The 12,613-nt window shown below is 36.6% G+C and overlaps 1 protein-coding gene across 1 annotated transcript in view; it reads right to left on the bottom strand.

The window, feature by feature from the left end:
- Positions 1–12,613, bottom strand: part of GYS2 (glycogen synthase 2) — a 70,502-nt gene that overhangs the window by 30,949 nt on the left and 26,940 nt on the right. The window contains exons 3-5 of the mRNA XM_004052856.5: positions 8,520–8,711; positions 6,789–6,971; positions 1,518–1,662 (exon numbers count right to left, since the gene is read on the bottom strand). Of these exons, the coding sequence (XP_004052904.3) occupies positions 1,518–1,662; positions 6,789–6,971; positions 8,520–8,711 (520 nt within the window). The remainder of the gene's footprint in view (positions 1–1,517; positions 1,663–6,788; positions 6,972–8,519; positions 8,712–12,613) is intronic.

The following is a 12,613-nucleotide window of genomic DNA, read 5'->3' as shown; positions in this document are numbered from 1 at the left end:
TAGACAGGAAAAAGGAAGATCCAAGAGAGAAATGAGCATATTGATGGAATAAACTCCCAAAAGAAGAATGAGAGTAAGAATCCAAGCGAATCCAAGAGAATCCTTGGAAAGAAAAAAGGCTACTATAGGTTCTTAATGCTGCCACTATTCAAATTAGTTGGGTTCTTGTTCTATCTTGATTTTTGTTTTGTTTTTTTTAATCTAGCACCTTGAAATACCTCTTCTACACATTCTGCTATCTGAAAGAAGGACAACTAGAGACAAGACCACAGAAATTAAGCAAGGAGGATATATTAATTAGGATGATTTCGTTGCAAGTCATATAAACCTACTAATGCTGGCTTAAGTATAATAACAAGGAATTTATTAATAGGATGCCGGAGTGTCTCATGGCAAATATTTAGCTGAGCCTTAGGAATGACTTTTAAAAGTGGTCAAAACTGGCTGGCCGCGGTAGCTCACACCTGTAATCCCAGCACTTTGGGAGGCCGAGGTGGGTGGATCACGAGGTCAGGAGTTCAAGACCAGCCTGGCCAAGATAGTGAAACCCCGTCTCTACTAAAAATACAAAAATTAGCTGGGCGTGGTGGCAGGCGCCTGTAATCCCAGCTACTCGAGAGGCTGAGGCAGAGAATTGCTTGAACCCGGGCGGCGGAAGCTGCAGTGAGCCGAGATCACGCCACTGCACTCCAGCCTGGGCAACAGAGCAAAACTTCATCTCAAAAAAAAAAAAAAAAAAAAAGTGGTCGAAATCACTGTGGAGAGCCTCGAGTTCTCTCTCTCAGTCTGTTTTTGCTTCTTATAACAATTCAGTGTAGTTTAATCTTCTTTGCATCCAGTGCAACAAAATAGAAAAATGAACACTACCAATAGCTTTGAGCTATTGGTGGTGTTCTACTGTATGACAGTGCATTGAGAGACTCGTTTGAATGGGAGCATTCTGATTGGCCCAGCTTATGTCAGATGTCTTCCTTTGGGCCAATCAGCCGTGGCCGGGTGACAGGGTCATGTCTTATGAGCATGAGTTCTTCACATTGCAAGCTCTGGCTGGGTCTGTAGATAGTTCCTGGAAAAATTTCCAAGGAATCTGGGGATAGGTAATATAAAACGTTTCTACCAACACAGCACCAGTGAGGCAATATTACAAGATGTAGGACTGGGATAGTCTCACACAAATTTCTGTTTTCTTGGCTTTCATTTTCTTAAAAGACAAGAGTCAACCGAACTTCCTTACACATACCGACTCATTATGACAACCCAGGTCATACCGAGGTTATTTCAAGCATAGCTCATTTATTCAACAAGCACAGATTGAACACTTAGCCATGTTCCAGATATAGCTTTGAGTTGGTTTCCCTGCAAACCTACTGAAATTGAGAGTTAAAATACATAAAAAGAGCTGCGTGGTAACTGAATGCAATTTTTCCTCAAACTACTACTTCACGATGGAAAACAAAATCCTCATAGTCTAACATCATTCGGAACTGAAAGATAGGTGATCCAGGGATAATAATTACCAGGCTTTCTCTTCAGCATATGTTCAGCCTCTATTGCTGTTATTTCAGAAACCGTGGTGAACACGTGAGCGCAATGAACGGAAGCTCGCTCCATGCAGTACCGGTGGTAAATCTGCCTTTCCCCAGCCTCTTTGTCAATGTTAAACTGTTAGAAACAAAAATAAAACACACATTTGCTAACACTGGCCCTTCCACACAAGCTAAACAAAATCACACATTTCACCAATTGGCTTACCTCAAGGCTGTGTGAAATTTTATGACCACAAAAAAGTAATAAAAACTTGAATTAAACCCATTACTACAATATACATAAGGACTTACACTTTAAAAGACATTGTTTACTCCATTTCTCCCTCTAAACTGCAGTTTAACTCCCTAAGTAAATGATGTTTCTACCTTACTGTAATCACATAGAATTCTTGAATTTTTGACATTTTAATTACACTTTTACTTATTCTACATCTTGGAATACTGAGCTAATGCCTTTCTCCAAAGTCTTTTATATATTTTCCCATAAACAATGAAACAAAGTTGACATTAAAGTTGACATCGAAAATAAGAATAATTATTATAATGCTTAATTCACTGAAAGGGAACCTGAAAAAGAGAAAGACAAATGCTTTTCCTTGGTTATAGAACTTCCCCTTTATAATTGCAAAGAGTGTATAGTTACTCTAGTTAGATATTGTGCTAGATTATGCAATTATCTATACTTCTGGGTAGTTTAACTTAAAAAAAGTCAAATTCCCAACAATCACTTAAATAACTGGCAACAGTGTGGGCTTTTGCCATTTCACTTAGTTACTGAATGTAGTGTCTCACACAGCTCCATATGAAACTAGCAGTGTCTAAGACAAAAAGAATATGTAAAGTTTCTGACATTATGTAAGTAGGGTGCTTTTCATAATGAAGATTGTTAGTAGCTCTCCAGCACTAGTGACAGGCACTCCACTAAGCACAATAACATATTTAATTCTTATAAACTACTGAGACACATATTTTGTCTTCATTTTATGGAGAAGGAAATTGAACCTTTTAGAGGTCAAGAAACTTGTCGAAGGTCACATTGCTATTAAGAATCTTAGTAGAACCCTAATTTGATCCCTAATCAGCCTGACTGATGAATGAATACAGTCTTGTATTCATCTGTTTTTATATCATTGAGACTTCAACTCTATCAACAAGTTAGTCCCAATAATTACGGCATCATAGAGAGAAAAATACTAAAAAGAGACCCATCCGAGGAATCTCATGATTAGAACAAGAAAACTCCTAGAGCGTTCTTTCATGACTGTAATATTTGGAATCATCTCTCTGAAAATGTTTGAATCAGGTTGTATATGACATGCTTGGATCAGCAGAAGTTTTATTAAAAGCTCTATGTGGCCAGTCTAATTAATGAAACCAAATCTCTCATTTAATCAACTTTTTTGAGCAATTTATGTGTATCTATTAACTTTAAGAAACTTATAAATTAATGGAAAATGGATAAAAAAAACAGGTAGAAATGAAATGAGTATGTGTCTGAATAAGTTATAGGATCAAAGCAGCACTGATTCACTCTGGCTGAAGGTAGGCAAAAGTATCTCATACTACGCAGTAAGTGTAGTCAGTATCAACTCTACAAATGTAAGACTTTCAAGTGCAAAGACGAAGACTTATTCATCTTTCTATCTCCAAATTGGTTGGATGAATAAAATGGCATTTGGACCAGGATATGAAAGTTTAATTCTGGGAAAGTTATTTTTAGCTGAAATGCTAGCTGCCCTAAAGAACAAGTATAGAAAACGCTATGGCATGTGCAGAAAATAGCAGGACATCTGATGTGACTGTAGCACTGGATGTAGCATGTAAGAGACAGAGGCTGGTCGGATACAATAGGGCCAGATCACTGAAATCCCTGAAGATGAGCCTAGGAATTTTGCCTTTGTCCTGTAAACAAGAAAAGCCTCTCTGAAAGTGTTTGTTTAGAGGTGTGGTAAAGACAGAGCCGGTGTTTAAGAAAAATAACTCTGGAAAGAAATAAAGAATGTTTTCTATCCCATTGAGTATTTTGTGAATTTCAAATGAGACAACAAATGTCAAATGTTTAGAAAAGTGCCTGGTATGTGGAAAGTGCTCAATAAATTTAGCCGTTGTTATTATTAATTATTATTATTGTTGTAGAGAATCACATGTCACAGATAAGACAGCATTTAACATTTGGACATTTAGAGATGGGAAGATAGATTTTCTAAATGAGCAGGCTGAGTATGCACAAATACAGAGGCAGGATAGCAAGAGCCTGGAGACCCCGTGAGAGGCCTTGGGGAAGTCAGGCGGGTGTGCATGCTTCTGCCTTTCCCTCCTCCCACGGGGCACGCTTATCTTTTAGGTCTGTAGTACGCGTGGCCACTCCTGTGGCTTTACAGAAAGCTTATCCGTTTACACATATTGTCCATTCTTCCACATATTTATGATTATATCTTAAAATCTCTGTACAATAATTCCAACATAGGACATATCTGGACCTGGTCTTTCTGACAATAGGTTTTTACTTTCTTGCATTTTAATATATCTCATAATTTTTTATTGAATTCTGGATAATGTGTATAGAAAAACAAAAAATGGGTAAAGTACATATTAATCAATAAAACACAGTCCAGTGACACATGTGGATAACCCTGTAATTGAAGTTGACTAGCTCAAAGCTTGATCAGAAGAAAGAGTTTAAATCCACCAAATAATTGTCCATGGCTTCCTTCCCCATTTTCCAATCCCAAACGGCACTGTCCTCAGATTTCCATCTAGGAAATTCTGTTACAATTAAGAAAAAAAAGCCCGGGAGTGGTGGCTCACGCCTGTAATCCCAGCACTTTGGTAGGCTGAGGCGGGCGAATGACGAGGTCAGGAGATCGAGGCGATCCTGGCCAATATGGTGAAAACCCGTCTCTACTAAAAATACAAAAAATTAGCTGGCCGTGGTTGTGCGTGCCTGTAGTCCCAGCTACTCAGGAGGCTGAGGCAGGGGAATCGCTTGAACCCGGGAGGTGGAGGTTGCAGTGAGCCGAGATCACGCTATGGCACTCTAGCCTGGCGACAGAGCAAGACTCCGTGTCAAAAACAAAAACAAACAAACAACATAAAATGGGGGGGGGGGGGGGGCGGGCGGCAAAACAAGAAAACTAAAGGCTTTAGAGGGAAAAAAAGAATTTATTATGTAGTCATTAGAGTCGAGAGGATAATTGATCAATGATTGGACTTTAAAAAATGAGTTTGGAGACATATTCTCAGAAATTTCATACGCTGGCTGAAAATGGTTAAAATCTTATTTTAAATAATGAATTTTACTAAAAACTTAAACCAGCGTTAGAGTTTTTGTAATTGGCTACTAACAAAAATTGTTTTCAGTTAGCAGTAATTTGAGTAAAATCGTTCTAATCTTTCTGATTTTACAAAAGTTTAATTATCTTATTCTTGTTCTCATATTCGCCCTATTTTTATTTGTCTGAGTTAGAATTTACTGAAGCTGATCCTGGTTCCTGCATCAAAGATTAAACTATGACTTCTTCCTTATACTGAATTTTTAAAAACCTTTCATGTATATAATTTGGTATTCTTATGTGTCACCCAAATTCTAAACTTAGTGTGAGCATGGGGGCTTCTGTTGTGTAAAATGACTATGAATTTAACCCAAAAGCTAGTTCTTGACTGCTTGTTGTCTACTAGTCATTTTGCTAGATAGAACATTTTACTAGAAAGATGGGCAGGGATCTGACTAAACTTAAGTATCTCAATCAGTGAAGGGCTTTAAACTAGAGAGATGTATGATTATATCTAAAGACAGTATGAAAAATACTGCCCTTTCATCAAAAGGGTAAAATTGTAATATATAACTATATACCATAATGCATTTCTTCCTTAAAACCAAAGAAAAATATCCTATGTATATTATTAGTAGCTTCTAAAATTAATTATTACTATACAAGATTCAAGAATTCTGAAGTGAAATATTCAATCTGCCACTCTAATATTTTCTCCTTCACTGAAGTCAAAGTGCACTCCTCTCCAGGAAGCATGGTTGTTGAGCTTATCAGCTTATCACAGATCACTGGTTTGCCCTTATCAGTCCACCATTACTATATACCGCTAAGAACCTCCCAGATCCCCAGGCTTTCTGAATTCCTTGGTGATTTTATTTTAAATGTACAGCTTGTGTTTCTAGTTTGACCTTTAGATTAGGCTGACCTTTTTATAGGGAAGGGCTCATCAGGACCACTCATTGCTTTACAGATGTTAAAGTTTTTCAGAAAGAACTTTCTTGCACTCTAAGTGTCTTTGAGACAGTAGTATAACTTTTCAGTGGCATTATTTGAGTATTATTTGTGTATTACACACACATACACATTCTGTTTTATAGAATCCTAGAACTCTTTTAAGCTGGGAAATTTTTAAAAATCAACTTTCTAACTTCCTAATTTTCCTGAGAGCAAAACTGAACCCTAGAGTACTAAATAGATTTGATTGTTAATATAGACACCAAATCTGCAAAACCTCTGAATTTATACTACTCAAACATTTTGTTAATATTATTAACATGATGATATAAAATATATACTTTCATTAATCTAAATTAACATGAAAAATAGAAGAAATAAATCAAAACTGAATGACTTTGGCAGGTCATAGACTCAGGTAACCTGCTAAGATGAGCAAAAATAACTTCTTGTTCACCAAGGACCCCTATCCCTGTTTGCAATAACTTCTGTTTTACTTGATCCCACAAAAATGCCCCCTGTGCATTGCAAAGTTGCAGGGAAAAGTGAACCTATCAACCTATAATGTGGCTTTTAATCAATTGTTTACTTGGAGGATAGAAGAAATAGAGGAAGTAAGTCTCATAGTGCAAGTTTGTATGTCTCAAATCTCAATTATCTACCTGCCACTCAGAGCTGCGTGTGGATCCAGGGTGTTCACAGCCTTAGGCTAGAACAAGGGCCCAACCTTGCACCTATACCATGTCTTTACTCCTACCATATCCCTCTGGAACTATTGTTCCAAAGTGGGACAGATATCAGGCCTCTCACCTCTATACTCTAGTGTACTCTGAACAAAGTTGAACTATATGAGCTGTCTTTCAACCCAAGGGAAGCTTTGTCATAAATATTGATTAGCTAAAAGGGCATTTCTGCCATCTGCTTGGCAGATGAATTGTACAGATCAATACTTATCTTTCAGCTTCAGCAATCTGAAAGAAGGGTGAGTAAGAGGGAGGGAGGAAGGAATATTTACCTTATCAAGATGGTTGTAGAAATCAGTATTTGCTGCACAGAGATACCTCCCAAGTAGTGTAGCGTGGGTTGTAAATATTGTGGCAATAGGAAGTTTCCTGGCTCGAGAAAGGATCAGTCCAATTCCAGCCTGCCATTCATGGAATTGGGCAACGACATGTTTACCATCTGCATGATCTGTCACCTACATTAGGAAAAAAAAAGCATTCAGAAAAGTTGTTGATGAAGCTTGATTGTGATCATGGTCCACATCATAAGTGGAGTTATGGTGTCTATAAATTATTTTGCAATTTAAAGGAGTCGAAACATAAAGCATGAATATTTAGCAAGGATAATACAGGACTCAGTGGCATGTTCATTAACCCCATATATTTTTAGGTCTTAATCCTCCCTTTCAGTGATGGAGCAGATTTTTTTATCCACAGAAGAATAAATACTAATATTAATAACAGGTAATGAATATTAATAAATAAATGGAATAAATGCAAAGTAGGCACTTAAAAAATATTTATTTAAGAATAAATAAATTCTTAAAGACATCACTGAACAGCTGAATCAATTGGGACCACTTACTTATAAGCTTATTTTTAAAAAACTACTTAAATTTTTTTTAATTGACTAGACTTGTGTTTATTTATAGTATATATTTTGATATTTGCTAAAGAAATGGCCAGGAAGAGACTTCAAAATGCCTTGTATATTTGTAGTGGCCCAATTATGGAGAAGCAAATGTTGCCTAAAACTATATAACAATCATAATGAAAAAAAAATGCATATGAAGAAAAAGTGACTTTTACAATATCATTTTTTTCTAATAGATAATTACTTGGATTTTCAATGACTTGAAAACTCTAAAAGCATACAATGATTTTCATGTATATATTTGCATATTTGATTTTGAGAAACAAAGATAAAATGCCGTTACATCATTTTATAATAAATAATAAATGATTCCATGTTTTAAATTTATCTTATTTGGGTTTTCTTTTTCTTGAAGCCAACAAAATTTAACTGATATATTATTAAGAATATGGAATTAGAGAGAAAGATGCTAATAAAAAACATGCCTAGAATCAAATAGCAGCTTTGTAACACACTGAAGATCGGGGTCTAATTCCACCCCAGGGTCTAGTTCCAAATCAGGTGGGCATCCGTATCTTTGTCTTACAAAGAGACAACTTATTTTGTTTGCCCTTACAAAATATTAACATTCACACTGACTCCACAATGAGAGTTCATTTCCTTAATGGAGACAATAGCAAAACACCGGCATTGAAGAAGGCTGAGCAGAGAATTGGGAAATTTGGAGAGTTAACTTAAAACAGTGGTTATCACATGTAGTGTACATAAGGATCACCTGGAAAGCTTATTAAACAAATAGCTTAATTAGCTATTTGCTACTCTTAAGATTCTATACTTCATGTTTTTCTTATATATATATATTAAGTATCATCTATATATGGGGCAATATAATTGGGTGTTTGATACACATCATGCCATTTAAATTTGACATGAGGTAAATAGTAATAAGTATCATTATTACGCTGTTCCAAAGTCTGGCATTTAATTTGCAGAATGCTCAACATTTCCTCAGATTTCTTTCAATTGTATTAGGACAAGCCATAATGGCATCATCTCAAAATCTGCCTTATTTAAAGATCATGGGATCATTCTTGGGCACTGAAAGCAGTTGTGCTGCTCCTCTGTTGTATCACTATATAATAAACCATACCTCTTTTAAGAACCAGGCAGTTAAAGATCCAAATATCAGCATATCGTTGGCTTCTCGGTCATGATAAGGAATGCCAACACTGCATGCTTCCCAGAGGTCACCCTTCCACCTGTCCAGATTCCAAGCTGAATAGCCTATGTCAAAAAGTACCACATAAGGACTTCCTTCTATCAGCCATCTTCCAAAATGCACCTGTCATATAAAGAACACACAGCCATGTAGTGACATTAAGTCATGCAAGACAGGACAATGTATTTGCACTCTGAGGATATAAACTTTATGTAGTACTCAATAGCAGATTAAACAAGCTACTTAGAAAAGAATATTGATAACATATAGCCTCTGCTGTTTGAGCCTCAAGCTGGAATGGGCATAAATCCATTCATCTAGAACTTCCAAATTCTTGCTCTTCATTAAATTTAAAAACAATGTATCTAAATCATGTAATCTCTGTTCATCTGTCTCTAGTTACTCTCTTGTGACCATGAACTCACAGGGTTTAATATTATAGTCTCTGCTTTTATGACAGAGCCATGAAATGCTTTGTATCTCTGAAAACCTGGGTAGTTGGATATAATGGCTCCAGTGTCACTTATTTTCTTTTATGCAACAGGACTAACAATATTTCCTGCTAGAAGAAAAAGCTATTTCTGTAGTCCAATATGTATGATTTATCTTACTATTCCTATCAAAAAAAGTGATGCAAAATGTTTCCCAGTATGGTTGCTGCCAGAGGTTTAACTAAACGCATTGCCCTAGATACATTATCTCTTTAATCTAGCAACTCAAAGTATAATTCCATTACATTCTTCAAATTGACGTTGATTCCTAAATGTTTTATCTTCTGCAAGTTTTAATGAATTAGCTCTCTCATTTTTTTCCAACTGTATGTATATCATCACTTGCACATCCAAGTTTTAACTTCCTTTTTTGTCTCCATATTTCTATAGTAATTTACTTGTTCTTTTGTCTTGATTTTCATTTTGTGTTTATTCTCCTATTACATGATATACAACCTCATAAACCACTTCAAACCCTTTCTGGAACTCAGCAGAGGCTACGAATCTTTTTGAATGTGGATCCAGGCTTCTCTAGAAAATAAAATATATTAATATTGCTTACATATTGACACTTATGACTCCACCTATGGCTGAATTTTGCAGGACTTCAAAGCCCGATTTGATCATTTCCTACCAGGGGACCCAGGCATGTGTGGGGATGCTTCTCACCCATCTGTTCCTTGGTCAACCTTGAAAGACACTCATTATGTTTCAGTTGTTTCCATTATAATTTAGTGTTTATCATGCCACTGTTTCCTTTTAAGATGAAATTTTCCTGAGCCCCAAACCACTTTTCAATAGTTTTTCTCCTTGGGAAATTCATTGCTTCCTGTATTTATACACTGTGAATAACATGTAATATTACTATATAATATTTACTGACTGCCTAATATGCGCCACATGATACATAAGCTAAGATCATAAAGAAGAGCTGAAACTATTACACAAATAGAGAATGTAAGCCAATTGGCATTGACCTCCAGTCAAGTTCTTGGCTGCAACATGAAAATATCCCTACGCTAGAAAGCCATGAAGTCTTGAGACCAGTCAGTTCCATTGTGTTTCTCATCTAACTCTTCCTTCACCAGAACTTCAAATGCAAGCCCTTTCTAACATTTCATTTATTTGCATCCTGATAGTACAATAGGCATTGTTCTATCACATTTCTAACATTCTCTATGCTGCCTTCACTAAGAAATGTTTTCCGGTACTCTTTGGGATCTCAAGTTCCCTTGTAAATTATGCATTCCACTCCTTAAACCTTGCATGCACCTCCTAGACACCACTACCCACACAGCATCTCAAGTGAAGACTTTGCATTTTTTCACCCCCAGAAACTATATTCCTGGGATGAGTAGGAAGGAAAGTTACTGATTTTTAAAATTCTACTGAAACTTTTAAAGCCTTATTCTTTATTTACATATAAAACACCTTTGAAATGTATGCTATCCAAAAATATTACCCTTCCTTGCTCAGCAAAGATAAGGTTACTTTTTGACCTTATCCTAAGCAACTTCAAAGTCCAGATTTTTTATCCTGCACACTTAACCTCATGGTTACTTGACCTTATGGACTTAAAAGACTTTCATGTCCACCTGATTTCAGCTACTCAGGATCATGACTGCATTCTTTCCTTGTCAAATCCCAAATGATTTCTTCTCTAAAATATTCCACTTCGGCATTCTGTTACCCAGTTACAACTCTTGTACTTCCATTTCTGTCTCTGTGTTTCTGCCAGTGTATATATTCTTTCTTTCTCCCCTTTAAGACCTCCAGTTCCTATAACCCTCCATTTTGTCCTACATTATCATCTTCTTTCTGGCTTTGCTTACTTTCTTTCCTGTCTATTCCTTATTTAATTCCTTCCTTTTCTATCTATTCCAATGCAATGGCCCATGAATTAAACTATTAATTCAATCACTTTTACAATTACCTTCAATTCTTGGGCCACCTTGACCCATTGCATGAATGGTCAAGTTAAACAACACTGGATCTTCATCTATTCTACTTCCTGCACCATCACTCAGACTGCAGACTGCTCCTGGACAAAGTCACAGCCGTGTGTATTTGTGCCACTATAAAGTCATGACTACATCTCAAACATGTCCAAAACTTCCTTGAACACTTTTTCAGAACTTCTTTCTTGAACTTCCCTAGTTTCTACCCTTGCCTTTTAATTGTCATAAAATGACCTTTAACACCTGCTTCAGTGAGATCATCAAAAACATTGGGTAAGATTGTCCTGAATTCTTCATTAACTTGTATCTAGTATTTGCATTTATCCTTTTTTCCTTTTTTGAGTGAGACAAGTGAAAAATGATTCTTTCAGTATTGCTTTGGATCTTGTTCCCTTCCCCATTCTCAGCGACTTTATTCTTTTCAATCCTCCATTTATTCTGAGCTTTTAGCTTTTCCCTGTCTGCTAGGTATTTCCTTTTTGCAAATAAACATGCTCAGGTCTTACCCATATTTAATAACACACCAATTCTCAAAACCATGTCATTCTGCAACTACATTATTATATTTTATATTCATAGAAAAATCTCATAATCACAACTTCTGTGTCTTTTTTCTTACCACTTATTTATTCCTTAACCCACTGAAATGAGATTTAACCTTCCTTTCTCCTCTGAAACTGTACTTATCCATGTTACCAATGGCCCAAATATTACCAAACCCAACAGACCCTGGATCAGTCCTTTGCTGACTTAATCCCTTCTTCATACTTAAAATTCTCTCCTCCCTTGACTTGACATCACGATTCCTGTTGGAGCTGTAACAAATCACCAAAAGCCTAGTGGCTTAAAACAAATTTATTATCTTACAGATATTGAAGTCAGTAGTCCAAAATAGACTAAAATCAGTGTGTTGACAGAGCCACATTCCATGTGTAGTTTCCAGGGAAGAATTTATTTTCTTACTTCTTTTTTTTTTTTTTTTTTTTTTTGAGATGAAGTTTCACTCTTGTTGCCCAAGCAGGCGAGCAATGGCACGATCTCGGCTCATTGCAACCTCTGCCTCCTGGGTTCAAGTGATTCTCCTGCCTCAGCCTCCTGAGTAGCTGGGACTACAGGTGCCTGCAAAACCACACCTGGCTAATTTTTGTATATCTAGTAGAGACAGGGGTTTCACCACGTTGACCAGGCTGGTCTTGAACTTCTGACCTCAGGTGATCCATCCATCTTGGCCTCCCAAAGTGCTGGGATTATAGGCTTGAGCCACCATGCCTGGCCGCTTTTTCTTACTTCTATAGGCCACCTATATTCCTTGTGGCCTCTTCCTCCATCCGCAAAGTAGCTCCCTTCAACTTCTGCTTTCATTGGCACATCTCCTGCCTGATTCTAATTCTATGGCCTCCCTCTTAGGAGGACCCACCTAGATAATTCAGGATTATCTCCCCTTCTCAAAATCTGTAACTTAATCACATCTGCCATATTCCATTTGCTATAAAAGGTAACATATTCACAGCTTCTGAGGATTAAGACTTGAACATCCTTGGTTCTACATCATTAGCTTTGCTTCTACATTTGCAAT

This window comes from Gorilla gorilla, chromosome 10 (assembly GCF_029281585.2).
Source record: "Gorilla gorilla gorilla isolate KB3781 chromosome 10, NHGRI_mGorGor1-v2.1_pri, whole genome shotgun sequence".
Classification (NCBI taxonomy): domain Eukaryota; kingdom Metazoa; phylum Chordata; class Mammalia; order Primates; family Hominidae; genus Gorilla; species Gorilla gorilla.
The sequence above is the reverse complement of the archived record's forward strand: the minus strand, read 5'-3'. Positions and strand labels throughout refer to the sequence as shown.